Source organism: Notothenia rossii, assembly GCF_949606895.1.
Source record: "Notothenia rossii genome assembly, chromosome: 5".
Taxonomy (NCBI): domain Eukaryota; kingdom Metazoa; phylum Chordata; class Actinopteri; order Perciformes; family Nototheniidae; genus Notothenia; species Notothenia rossii.
In genome coordinates this window covers 20,207,626-20,221,970 of record NC_136903.1, presented here as the reverse complement: position 1 = coordinate 20,221,970, position 14,345 = coordinate 20,207,626, and the positions used below count along the sequence as shown (strand labels likewise).

At 41.9% G+C, this 14,345-nt stretch overlaps 2 protein-coding genes across 3 annotated transcripts; both read right to left on the bottom strand.

Annotated features, from left to right (window-relative positions):
• Nucleotides 1-241: 241 nt before the first annotated feature.
• Nucleotides 242-1,385, bottom strand: tmem60 (transmembrane protein 60). The gene is made up of 2 exons (XM_079681475.1): nucleotides 1,175-1,385; nucleotides 242-845 (listed from the first exon to the last, which is right to left on the bottom strand). The coding sequence occupies exon 2, from the start codon at nucleotides 798-800 to the stop codon at nucleotides 396-398; it is 405 nt and encodes a 134-aa protein (XP_079537601.1). The 5' UTR covers nucleotides 801-845; nucleotides 1,175-1,385; the 3' UTR covers nucleotides 242-395.
• Nucleotides 1,386-2,295: 910 nt separating this feature from the next.
• Nucleotides 2,296-9,706, bottom strand: prr5a (proline rich 5a (renal)). Of its 2 annotated transcripts, none has more exons than XM_079681119.1 (11): nucleotides 9,453-9,706; nucleotides 8,202-8,332; nucleotides 6,042-6,167; nucleotides 5,874-5,954; nucleotides 5,330-5,378; nucleotides 5,157-5,214; nucleotides 4,962-5,053; nucleotides 4,729-4,869; nucleotides 4,197-4,332; nucleotides 3,823-4,101; nucleotides 2,296-3,738 (listed from the first exon to the last, which is right to left on the bottom strand). In XM_079681119.1, exons 1-11 carry the CDS (start codon nucleotides 9,528-9,530, stop codon nucleotides 3,449-3,451), a joined length of 1,461 nt encoding a protein of 486 aa, XP_079537245.1. In that variant the 5' UTR covers nucleotides 9,531-9,706; the 3' UTR covers nucleotides 2,296-3,448. The 2 variants fall into 2 exon arrangements, with proteins under 2 accessions (XP_079537245.1, XP_079537246.1); XM_079681120.1 differs by having other exon boundaries at nucleotides 9,448-9,704.
• Nucleotides 9,707-14,345: the final 4,639 nt, after the last annotated feature.

Genomic DNA, 14,345 nt, shown 5'->3' with positions numbered 1-14,345 from the left:
ATGCTAAGGCTGGTTTTATCCAAAAGATGCAACACTCTGTGGACTAGTGTACATGAAATCTCCAAGCGTGTAAACCACATTTTGCGAAAAGTCAAGGTGGAAAAATGTGCACACTGCTGGGATCGCTACCACAAGTCATTGAGTCTGCTACCTGCTGTGATTTAAATAAAATGTAACTTACAGCAGACACTTTGAATGTTAAAATGACATTGACAAAGAAAATGTATATAATGTCGATATGTCTGAATGATACCGGTCCACTTTATAAGGGTCAGTATCGGCCCTGATACACATAGTGAATCAGATTGGTGCATCCCAAGCGAGACATTCTTGAGCATAAAAGGTTCTCTCCCTTACTTTACATTTAAAATCCTTGTTTTGCAAAGTCGTGTGGTTCATTCCCTCCTGTAGTGGAAAACATTGTGTCCTAGCTCCACCAGCGCTCCACCCATTAGGACCCACAGGGGGATACACACCAAACTGACCCACATTTCAGTGAGCCTCTCCAGGCGGGAGCACAGTGTAAGACAGAAGGCCAGCTTCAGCAGCATGGCTGTCAGGTACCACAGCTTCCTCTTCAGGCTCTGTTCACCATCTCTGGGGTCAAAGTCCGGCTTGCAGCGCCCCGCCATTTTCACAATTAGCATGAGGATGAGGATTGTGTCAAAGGTCCACACAGGGAGGAAGATGAGAAACCAGTTCCAGTGGATTTTGGAGTCCAGCTTTAGGACCAGCATTATGAGGAAGACCAGGGCGAAGATCCAGGAGAGGAGCACTCGCTGGGCCAGGGACATCTTCATCTACAGAGGGCTGGCACAGAGCCAGGGTCAACCCCACCACAGAGACTGAGGAGGGGACACACACACACACACACACACACACACACACACACACACACACACACACACACACACACACACACACACACACACACACACACAAAAACACAGCAGGCTTAATCTCTTTCTCTCATGGATGTATTGACTGAGAAATAGGAGGTAACTTTGTTCACACATCAAAACTCCCTCCACTAGCTCTCAGGCTTTTAGGAAATGTAAATCACTTTTTTAAAGACCCATTTTTCTTTTACTTCCACTTCTTGCTACTGTATAGTGGCTAGCTTTGTAGCTTACATGATACCCACAAAAACCTAGTTCAAAGAAAGATGTCTTACCAAGTAGACCAGGGGAGTCAACCTTTTAAAAAACCGACTCTTCACCAGCGACACAAACGTCCGCACTTTTAAACAGACGATTTAGTTTTAAGCTTAAAGTATCTCAATGACAGCGAACATTACAGTGTAGTTAGCATTTAGCATTTAGGCACTTCCAGATGAAGATGAACTCCGCCAGCAGTTACTGCAAGTTTCCGGTAAGTCTTTACAAAACAAAAGCATACTTTTAAACAGAATAGCTGGAGACTTCCGGTACACCCTTTCCAAATAAAAAATGAATTATTTTATCAGCTGATAAATGTTTTAATAAATAACTGCAGGTGGTTTGTAGCTTCTATGGAGAACACCCAGTTCATGTTAACTCCAGGTCCAGTACATTTCTCCCCCACTGTGAATAGTTATATAATAAATCTATGAAGTAGAATTTGAGTTGAGATTTACTATTGCCACAATCAAAATATATATCGAAAGCTCAACCCTGAGGGTGATAAAAACGAATAAAAACATGCACAAATTAATTTTTAAATCTATTTATAAAATATGAAAAATTCTAATTCTTTATGGTCACTGGTCAAAGTTGAGGCGTTTGTGGTAGGTACACTGGGGGGATTTGGACTTACGACCTCAGTTTTTCTAAATTCCTGGCCCTTAATTATAGATTGCTTAATGGAGTTTGACTCAACGATAACAAATATATCCAACTTTGACTGTATGTCCCCTCTTCTTAATGTGCAAGCACATAAGAAGACTGTGTAGCTACTCATATACTTGGCAGTATTAATCAGGGCAACATTTTACTTATGATAAATCAAGTGTTAAAAGAAGGTGATAACCAATGGTTTTAAATACTTTTCAAATGTATTTATTTTTTTACTGGGCTAGTATAACAAATTAATACAAAGTACAACTCCGAAGACATCATAGATTGTCAAAAAAAGTAAAGTACAAAACGCTTGAGGTAAAACATTGTTTGAAAAAGATTCAGATAAAAAGCCCTTATTAAAATCTCCAGTAATTTAAAGGTAAAAGCTCACTTTACACTATCAAGCTGTCCTAAAAAACAACAATGCATTTATATTTACAACATAGTGGTGGTGCAAAATACAGTGTGTGAGACGACATTCAGTCAAAATGTTCATGTCTTTATCAAATGTAAACAATAAACATAATCATTCCTCAAAGTCCGGCTGTAGGGAGCTAATACAGAAAAGCAAATGTTGTCACACTGATGTCTGTTCTAAGATAAGAAGTTTGCATTAAACCTCTATGACCGCCGCTGACAATAAAAACAATCCAAAAGTCAAAATGTTCATAAGATGTCGTACAAAAGAGAGAGCAGAAGACCTCATTACTGTTACTGCTAAAAGCAGACAACAAAGCGTAAACAGAATATATAAAATACACATACAAAACAATCCATGATAAATATGTAACGTTTCTGTCACTTTCCCATGTAAATGGTGGCCATCTTATTAGTTGAGGAAAGAAACTGATGCTGTTTGAAAACCTCATAACTCTAATGATGATGTTAAATTCAGTTAAAGATTGTCTTGCTTCTCTTTGAGTTAAAGGATATTATTATTGTTTATATATTGTCAACAAATCTTGTTCTTTTTAAGACATACATTTTCTAAAATGCTAGTAATTCTGCACTGTAGTTAAGTTAATAGTGCATTTTTTGGGGACATCTTTCAGCCATGGATTAATTCACATCTGATGAACTAGTGAGTTTTTACAGTACCAGCAAATTGAATGTCTGATTGAGTCATTATAATCTAAAGTGCCAGTTTTTATTCAAATCAGGTAACAGGTTAGTGCAACTGTATGGCACATTCATGTGTTTTTAGTATTTTTGGACAAGATGGAGGTCTGTGGCAGTGGAACATGATAAATTAGGATTTGTCTTCAGAAGAAATCTTTCTGAGATTCATTCATTGCTGTTCATTTCAGAGAGTTGTTGACAATAAGAAAATTAAAGAATCTCACCAGATTTATCCCTTAGGAACTTAATGCAACGTATTTTGTGTTAATGAAAACATTGGAAATCTCTGGATAAAGACCTTGGATAAAGTTGCAGCTATATCCCAAGTTCAAAACTTGGTCAAACATTTTTAGAGCATTGATAATAATAATTCCACTGGGATTTGCTTAGTTTTTTGTTGGATGAATAGTTGAAACTTTAGAGTTGCAAGGTTTTCATTCACCATTGAAAGCACTTGGAATGGACTAATAAGAACGGAAGATGGTACCAATTTAATGAAATGTTAGCCACAGCTACACAGTGCTCTGCCTGCTGTCACGGCAGTACCCCATAGCCTCTGAGGAGTGAGGTGGGAAATCAATAAATATCCCATCTGAGTCTGAGTCTGCAGAGTCTAGCACTTGTCCAATAATGGTTTCAGGGCTGGATGATTCACTGGGCGGCGAGGATGATGCACCTTTACTGAGATCAGTCATTGTTGTTGTAGCCTCAGTGCCGTGCAGAGCTCCTGAGGAATGAAGGAGATGGATAGAGGCAGACGAAAGAGGCAAGGCCATGGCACCCACTCCCGCTCGTACAATACCTATGAATGAGAGGGTACTGGATTATTGAGCATTTTTACAGTAGGATTTCAGTTTTTTTTCAGACATCTTAATCTGTGACATACCATTGAATTGAGAGCCCACACACAGCCTGTTGGAGGAGGGGCCAGACAGTTCAGATCCGGAGGCCAAGTCAGCGTAAGCCAGTCCTTGTTCCTCCAGGCATGTTATAATCTCGCAGGCCGAGTGGCGCCGAATTCCTCCACTACCAACAGAGCTGGCATCTGGGTCATACTCGGCCACAGGGGTCAGCAGCAGAGGGATATTGTAGCTTTTGGATCGTACCACAGGGTTTTTAGACGGTTGATCTGTAGACTTTGACCAGCCCCACGGTGAACGCTTCTCTGAGAGACATAAAAGAAGGAAGGGAGGGTTAACTTTATGTCTCTTTCCAGAATTGGGCAATTTTTACTCTTCTTGTTGAGGTTCACAGTCTCACCCAGAACACAGCAATGAGACTCAGCCCCGTCTTCAGAGTAAAGCCCGTGTGTGCCCAGGTAGGGCGAGACCACCTTCTGAATCAGAGACTCCAGCCTCAGGTATTCCTCATTTACACCGCGCGACTCATGGACCCCCTAAACCCAGACAGAGACAGACAGGCATCAAAGTCACTCCAGTATAAATCAGCCTAAAGCTGTTCATTAGTGCTTTAGAACCATGAAAAAAACTATTCACAGAATAAGCTATTTATTAAATAATAATATCGCAAAATAATTGTTCTTGCATGTCTAACATCTCAAATGTAGAATGTTACTACTATAATAGTTGAGACACTAAGAAACAAAAGAAAAAAATTAGATACAATAAAACAATAATAGGCTCAGATCGACAATCAACTGTTGACTACTGAATCACATTTACAAGTTTTCACAACTAATTTGTCTATTCTATTCAATCAGGTACTAATTTGAGTCTAAATACAGTTGGTGTTTTTATTCCATTTAGTTTGATGTGTTTATTTGCAGGCCTACCTGTAGAATAAGCAGCATCTGTGTAACAGAGGGGGGAACACGGGCCCGAGGTCGAGATAGGGCGTCCTCCAACTTTACGCTCAGGACTATGGTGTTCCTGAAGTGAAGCAAAGCTAGCTGTCGGACAGAGGGCTCCTTACCCTGCACACGTTAAAGACAACAAAAAAACAGAAGAACTTAGCAATAATGATCATCATCCAGTGAAGTTGTCAGGCAGCAAGATATTTATGTACCTGGACCGGATGGAAGATGGCCTGCAGCATCGACAGAACATCACAGAAGAAGAAGTCCCAAGTCTCTGCCAGAGAGTCAAGTAACTTCTGACCTGCATTGATAACACATACAGAAGAAATAGAGTTGACTCAAGCTGGGTTCATGGACACAGACCACAACAAAATGCATTCAGACTATCTTTCAGTCAGCCATACCTTCATAAAACCTTATTTTGTCCCGAAGGATGACCATGCCTTTTGTCAGCAGCTGGTTCTGTGAACACAAGGAAATATACCATTAAATATAAATATATGAGACACCACCGCTTTCATTTTGACGCCTTATACTAACCCTTATTTTATATCATTCGATATCAAAAGCTTATTACCTGAAGGTATTCTGTGAAGAAGAAACCCAGCTCAGTCTTCAACAGATGCCTGAAGAAACAAATATGTGGATTACTTTATGACTCACACACAACACTAAATTATTCAGAAAATCTTTATTTTGTGGAAATGAGGTGTTTAAACCTGCAATTTATTACTGAACTGCATTCCATGTGACTGTGTAACACCATGAAAATTAACACCAGGATGTCAAGCCAACTACTAATGTCTCTGTTTTCGTCGGTCCACCTCCTTGTTGCTTTTCTTTACATGGAAATTATGTTTACTGGGCTGATAGGATAGAAGTGATGGGTCTGGTTCAGAAAGATAATGACATATCTTGCATAACCACATGACTTTCCAAACCCACATACAGTTCACTGACACACGCAAACAAATAAACTCATTCACAAGAAAATGTTCAGTCAGCCAACATAGGATAGGCAGTGATTAGACTAATTATAGCACAAAATGACATCAATGGTCGAAAATAAGGTTGTTTTCTCTGTACTGTGTGAATGTGTGGCAGTTTCTTTCTAAACTTACCGGACACCTTCGTTGAGGACGTAGAGTTCGTTATCGGCCAAGCCTTTCTTCTGGAAGACTGCTATGACAGCGTTGTGGATGCTGCAACACGGCATAATCTTTTTTAGTTCAAAATTAATTTTAGCCGCTGAGGTTTTTTTTCCACCGTGGTTGTATTAGGCCGCGTACCTGTTCCAGGTGGCGTTTGATCCTCCCTTCTTCTGCTTTTCTCCTCTTTCCTCCGGAGAACTTTTCTCACTCTTCCCCAGCTCACTGAGGCTTGGGGAGCTCATCAGCTTCAGCCGGTGCAGAGTCCTCATGAGGGAGATATAGAGGAAGTGGTAAGAAACAAGTAGTGGACAGGAGAGAAAGCAGGTCAGGCTACAAGCTGACATACAGAGAAGAACCCAGAGGAGATAGCCAGAGGGGAGAATACAAGCAGTGTGAGTCTGAGAGAGGGATAGAGTATGCAGAGAAGGAAAAAGCACAATGACAATAGAAAGAGAAGCCGGTGACAGAGGAAGAGAAAAGTAGGACAGAATGATGCATGGTGAGAGAAGGGCAGCACTTTAAGAGCAGCATGGGTGGAGCCAAGCCGAGAGATGGGCCAGCCCTCTGCCTGAAGTCTCAGAAGAGGAGGAGGAAACAATAGCACATGCACTGACAGGGGGCATACTTCCTCCCTCTCTTTTAGTACAATACAATCATTGATGCAAACTAATATTTATGCACAGAAGCCGCAGGAACTGCAGGATAAGCAGACTGAAGCAGTTGGGACTTTGTTGTGCTTGTCACTGTACAGCGAGGAGGCGGAGGAGGAAGTCGTTCTGCTTATTAACAACAACAACAGGGATAGGAAGCAGTGACACAATGAGGGACAATAAAGAAGGTTTTCCTGCTCTCCCATTTTCAGCACAACTTAAGCAGGACAACAAAAGTAAAAAAGCAGAGCAATGGGTCAGGAGCCTGATACCGGATCTTGAAGCTAAAAATGCTTTTGATATTTAAGAGTTTAAAGGTTTTCCTCTTTAAATGTATTTCCCCGGGCCTAACATAGATTTAAAGGTTGGACCAATCATATCTTTTTCTATCCTGTCAGACAGTATTACATATCTTAGCCTGTTTGAACCATTCCTTATGATGTTTAGAACTTTCATGAATTAAATATTGAATCCCAAGGCTCCATACTTTCATGACTATACCAATCCAACAAATGTATGCATTCTACATCTTTTTGAACACATTTTCCCAAATCCAACTTGACATACTATATCTTTGGACATTTGTGTATCTCTTTTAGAAATATGTATAAAAGAAAAGTTTAGCTGCACATTTTGAGTATATAATAAGTGTCCCAGCACTGGTAGGCCACTGATTGTTTAAAAGGTTGAATGATTATTGATTATTGGGAATATTAAAACGATCAATGATAACAATAAAACAGCAAGAGTTATCACAATATCCGATTTTCATTACACGATTATCATTGCCAATATAATTGACGTTGGTATTGCGTTTTTATAGATACATTTGAAGGAAAATTATAATTGGTTGGGGAGATTAAATGTGAATGGAAAGAAAAGGAAATAATGTATTCACACAGTATTATAATATGTGTTTTACTCAAATGATATCACTATTCTATGTTTTTTAAATCAAAAATATTGTTGTAAGCGCCTAGCCTTACATCAGCCAATAGTAATTTACAGATTCATATTGTCGTCATAGAATTTGTCAATCTAGCTCTATATGAGACAACCTCCCCTCCATTATATATTTCCCTGTTGAATCTTAACTCATTTCAGAACATGAAGTAAACACTGTTTAGCATATTTTGAAGAGGTACTGGGGAGAACCAGTACCTCGAAGAAGGGGTAGAAATTATGATTTTAAACCCATGCTTTCCACAAACTCTCTGCTGACAGCAATGCAGTCAACAAAAGGCCACCTTCCACACACACACACACACACACACACACACACACACACACACACACACACACACACACACACACACACACACACACACACACACACACACACACACACACACACACACACACACACACACACACACACACACACACACACACACACACACACACACACACACACACACACACACACACACACACACACACAGCAATGGAAGGCGAGTGTACAAACTGATGAGGAAACAAACACCCCACCAGGAGATCATTAGGTCAACGTGTGTTGAAAGCACGGTTGTTTAATGAAATCATTTGGGAGGAGCAGTGGTGGGATCTTTATGAATGCTCATTAATATTTCATGCATTTTCCAGGATGCTGTGTGTTGTGAAATTTTAATCCCAGGAAACTGAGCCTCACCTCCTGATTGGATGCTCACTGCTGCTGTCCATGTCTGGGCTTGGGGGAGGGGCAGAGAAGGTGCTGAAGTTGAGTGACAGGGGTCTGGTGGAGGGCCGGGAGGCATGCCTCCGCCGGAGTCCATCAAGCATCTAGACATAAGTGAGGAGACAAAGGACATTAATGAAACCTATCATCAAAGGCACATACCAGAAAGTAACAGGAGGGATTACAAGCAGCTGTGTGGGGCATCAGGGGGAAATGATACTCCTACACCTACTTTGATTCAATTAATAAAATAAAGGACACTGAAGCCCCTAATACAGACAAAACATATGAAAGCAAAAACACAAGTTGCACAATTGTGACCTAGGTGTTTTCTGTTTACTTTGTTATTTAAATACTATGAAAGAGTGTTTTGCAATCAGAGCTCAAGCTACGCCCTAACCTTGCCACAATTACACACACACATTTCATCAGAGAGAAAAAAGGGAAATGCATGTGTGTACATGTCCAGTATGAGTGTGAGTGAGGAGTATTCCTGTAAAAGCCCACACAGCCAGTATGACTGTACAGTATTATAATGTATTTGGGTGTCTCCCCCATAGAAACACAGTAGGCATAGTAAAGCACCATCCCCTGGTCAGAGGGGAGAACAACAGTCTGGGCTGTCACTCCACAGACAAAGACTCTACACGAGCCTCCCTGCCACCCTGCCTGCGTGATAAAATGGGTGATCTGAGTGTTTTCAGATGGCTTGGCCTGCAGTCTTATCAGAGTAATATAAATCCACATCTCAGCCAGAGGCTCAGAGACAGACTGCCCGACATGCCATGCCAGGCCAGTCTGGGCATTTCTGCTTTTGTTCACCCCTCCTCTTTCTCTTTCAGGAGCGACTACAGTCAGATCGATAACACTTTTAATTTAAATTGGGCTCTATTGCTTTTCTGGCTTATTGATATCCCAGTGTACTGCACACATGTTGTTTATTCGACATAAGACAATCAATCGCACAGACGCGCGATCAACAGTCCACGTTTTTCCGACAGGAAGGAATGTACAGCCAGTCGTGCGTACGTGGAGGGTTTTCTATTTTTTCTACCTGTACTGACGAGAGAATGCAGCCAAGTCCCTCTCTAAACATTGTCTTATGGACACACACAGACACGGGCACAGATGCATCATAAAGTATGGTTAAAAACTGTATGATTATGGCCACAAAGTTGTCGTATGTCATGCGCCTCTGCCCGCCCACTGTAGCTCTCACCGTGCCTTGTCCTGTCGTGTTGTTCCTGGAGGGATGAAACGGTCCTGTAGCACCGGGCTGAGGCGTTCACTGTCCGGGATCATCAGCGGCTGGTTCCTCTACTGTTCCCCTGGGGTCAGCGCACCCGCACTGGCATCAGGGTGCAGGCTGAGGGTCTCTCTGTGCTGTAGAGAGGGACTCATTCATGAAGCATGCGCTGACGCTCGCTCGCTCGCTCACTCACTGGCTCGCCCCCGCTTTGTTTTGACGAGATGCAAAGCGAACCATGGGCGCGTGTACGCGAATGCGAGCAGACCGTGTACGCGCATTGTGGTTATAGGTTTATGCAAAACAGGGAAATCACTGGGATCCAAGGGAAACACAGAAGCAGGGGTTGTGGCATGCACCGACACGACAACGTGATGCGTTTATTCATTAAGTTTTAAAAACGCAAACGATCTCAAGACATAGACCATATACATAGTTAAAAGACTACTCCTTAGATGCAGTATGCTATATTTGAATCATAGTCAAACCGAGCTACATGTGCAGATATTTATAGAGGCCTACATGCACATCGATGATTTGGTCTCGTGTAGGCCTACACAGCATAGAGCAGACTGTAGCCTACTTGGTAGGCTACATGTGGATGTGTAAACACAATAGAAGGTAGTAAACGCATATTATCCATAGATTTTATCCAACACTGACCCCAATCTATGCAGTTTAACACAGTGGGTGTCTTGCCATCTGTCAAAGCACGCCCGGGCATTTAGCAGATAATCCTGCATTTCCACACTAAAAAATGGCTGTGAAATCCACAGTTATTTACAGTGTTTGTGCACAGTAAATTACTGTAAAGCATTTTAGAGTATAATACCGTGTTTCCAACCAAACATTACAGCAACTCTGGAGTTACTTTAAACATATCAGTAGTAACGTCCCAACTGTAGAAAATCACAGTAACCAACAATGTACTGTAGAAGATCACAGTAACCAACAATGTACTGTAGATATTCACAGTAACCAACAATGTACTGCATATATTCACATTAACCAAACATGTACTGTAGATAATCACAGTAACCAACAATGTACTGTAGAAGATCACAGTAACCAACAATGTACTGTAGATATTCACAGTAACCAACAATAGATAATCACAGTAACCAACAATGTAGGCCTACTGTAGATAATCACAGTAACCAACAATGTAATGTAGATATTCACAGTAACCAGCAATGTACTGTAGAACAGTGGTTCCCGACCTAGGGGGACGCCAAAGATCGCAGGAGGGGGGGGGGGGGGGGGCGCCAGGCCTCAGATGATTTGAGGCCAAATATCATATTTAGACTTTTTATTTTTTTACATATGTAAGGCAATGCATGATTGTCACTAAAAGCCTTGTCTATACATTACAATAAAACATTTTTTTTTGATTAATTCATTTTAATAAAAATTCAAGTTAGTAGCTATTAAAGGCATAAAAAGACAGAAATGTATCATTATTTATTTGAAGAAAATTCAGATTGAACATGGTAGATTGAGGAGGAACAATGCGGATTCCGTCCTGGTCGTGGAATGACGGATCAGCTTTTTACTCTCGCAAGGATCCTGGAGGGGGCCTGGGAGTACGCTTATCCGGTCTACATGTGTTTTGTAGACTTGGAGAAGGCTTATGACCGAGTTCCCAGGGAGTTACTGTGGGAGGTGCTGCGGGAGTATGGGGTGAGGGGGTCTCTACTCAGGGCCATCCAATCTCTGTACTCCCAAAGCGAGAGCTGTGTCCGGGTCCTCGGCAGTAAGTCGGGCCCATTTCCGGTGAGGGTTGGCCTCCGCCAGGGCTGCGCTTTGTCACCAATCCTGTTTGTAATATACATGGATCGGATTTCGAGGCGTAGTCGTGGGGGAGGGGGTCTGCAGTTCGGTGGACTAAGGATTGCACCACTGCTTTTTGCAGATGATGTGGTTGTAATGGCTTAATCGGTCTGCGACCTTCAGCACTCACTGGATCAGTTCGCAACCGAGTGTGAAGCGGCTGGGATGAGGATCAGCACCTCCAAATCTGAGGCCATGGTTCTCAGCAGGAAACTGATGGACTGTCCACTCCAAGCAGGGAATGAGTCCTTACCCCAAGTGAAGGAGTTCAAGTATCTCGGGGTCTTATTCTCGAGTGAGGGAACAATGGAGCGTGAGATGGGCCGGAGAATCGGACCCGCGGTAGCGGTACTGCAGTCGCTTTACCGCACCGTTGTGACGAAAAGAGAGCTCAGCCAGAAGGCAAAGCTCTCTGTCTACCGGGCCATTTTCGTTCCTACCCTCAACTATGGTCATGAAGGATGGGTCATGATCGAAAGAACGAGATCGTGGATACAAGCGGCCGAGGTGGGTTTTCTCCGCAGGGTGGCTGGTGTCTCCCTTAGGGATAAGGTGAGAAGTTCAGTCATCCGGGAGGGACTCGGAGTTGAGCCGCTCCTCCTTCGCGTCGAAAGGAGCCAGTTGAGGTGGTTCGGGCACCTTGTAAGGATGCCACCTGGGCGCCTCCCTAGGGAGGTGTTCCATGCACGTCCAGCTGGGAAGAGACCAAGGGGTAGACCTAGGACCAGGTGGAGGGATTAAATCTCTTCGCTGGCCTGGGAGCGCCTTGGGATCCCCCAGTCAGAGCTGGTTGATGTGGCCAGGGAAAAGAAAGTTTGGGGCTCTCTGCTGGAACTGCTACCCCCGCGACCCGACCACGGATAAGCGGAAGAAGATGGATGGATGGATGGATGGATGGATGGATGGTAAAAAAACTGTAAATTATAGTATCTGTCCAAAATATATTTTGTATTTATAGTGAAAACTAACCTTGGATGATGGGTTAGTAGACTAAAAGCTTTAGGAATCCAAAGTACAACATATAATAAGTACCCTGCATCAAGATTGATGCAAAACAAGTGATATTTGACCTTTTTAGACAGATTTAGCAAAAAAACTCTTCTGGGGGCATTTGGGTGGATTTTCCATAGCTCTGGCCCCCCTTGCTCAATTTTGACATGTGACATCTCTTCCTGACCGTTAGAACCAATAGAATCCAAGGGAAATCGTCCCGCACACACTCATGTTAACAAAAAGGTGGCGTCTTTGCTCATGCAAGCTTGCAGCAGAGGGTAGAAACTGACTTCTGCTCTGACTTCTAGAAACGGAAACGCAGTTTTATTGCTTATGGATTATCAGAACATTTAAAAAGGGACACGGTCACATTGGATATTAACCTATGGATTAACTACATCCTCGTTTTTATCGTTTTAATGCCATTGAAGACCAGTTTTGACCAGACAAAGACCAAGGTAAGCCATGTTAGCGTTTTTGGCTACCTGGCGCCACATGTTTTGATGTAGGTTTTTGTTATTTTCTCCACAAATTTGTAATCTTTGAGTGTTGAGGTGGGTACCAATAGATTCTGTGTCTCCTTACGATCAAAAACGATGTGTTGGATTTTTCGGTGCAGTAATAGGTTAGCATTTTTCACTCGGGGCTAATTCAGAGGGTCAGTGTTAGCATTTTTGAGTTTTATTTTTTATTTTAAATGAAAAAGATCAGTTAAATGAATTCCGTTATATGGATATAAAACATTCATTGTTTATTAAATATGAAGGTTCCTTAGACGTTTTCTGCAAATGACGCAATTTCGGCCCCGGAACCGGGTCCGGCTTACTTTGAGCATGTGTTTTAAACAGTTTAATCCCTTTGTGAATTGTTTCCACTTGCGCCGTCCTTTAATTTTTTCATACAGCGAGAATCCAAATGAATTAAACCTGAGTCCAATAACCTTCAAAGTCACTCCAATAGTGCTCCTTAATTACGCTTTCATCCTCCTTTAACAAAATACTTCACATTCATAGAGTTTTTGACAGTAGTTGTAGCATTTTTGAGACTTTTAAACTTTAATTACCGCAACTTCAAACAGGAGTCATTTGGGGGGGCTCTTGGGAAAAAAGGTTGGGAACCCCTGCTAGAAGATCACAGTAACCAACAATACTGTAGATAATCACAGTAACCAACAATGTACTGTAGATAATCACAGTAACCAACAATGTACTGTAGAAGATCACAGTAACCAACAATACTGTAGAAGATCACAGTAACCAACAATACTGTAGATAATCACAGTAACCAACAATGTACTGTGGATAATCACAGTAACCAACAATGTACTGTAGAAGATCACAGTAACCAACAATACTGTAGAAGATCACAGTAACCAACAATACTGTAGATAATCACAGTAACCAACAATGTACTGTAGATAATCACAGTAACCAACAATGTACTGTAGAAGATCACAGTAACCAACAATACTGTAGATAATCACAGTAACCAACAATGTACTGTAGAAGATCACAGTAACCAACAATACTGTAGATAATCACAGTAACCAACAATGTACTGTAGATAATCACAGTAACCAACAATGTATAGAACAGGGGTTCCCAACCTTTTTTCCCAAGAGCCCCCCCAAATGACTCCTGTTGGAAGTCGTTGGAAGCAGATGTGTGTGTAGAAATACAGCTATAACTGTCAGGATTCTTATGTTATGTCAGGTTTGTAATTTTGTATGTTTGGGTTTATTTTGCTGTTCTCCCTGTCTTGTTTTCTTCCTGGTTTATTGTCTGGTCCTTTTCCCTGGGTTTTTCCTCCTGTCGTTAGTTTCCCTGCTGTGTCTAGTTGTCTGATTGTGTTCACCTGTGGCCCTTGTGTTTCTCCTCGCCTGCCCGGCTGTTTCTCGTCTTGTGATTACCCCTCCCTGTATTTAGTCTTGTCTTTTCCTGTGTTCAGTGTTGGTTCGTCTTTTGTTTGTGGATTAAGTTCTCCGGTGAGTGTTCTGTTTAGTCGAAATTAGTATTATATCCTTGAAATAAAGGGGTTTTCAGTTTAAA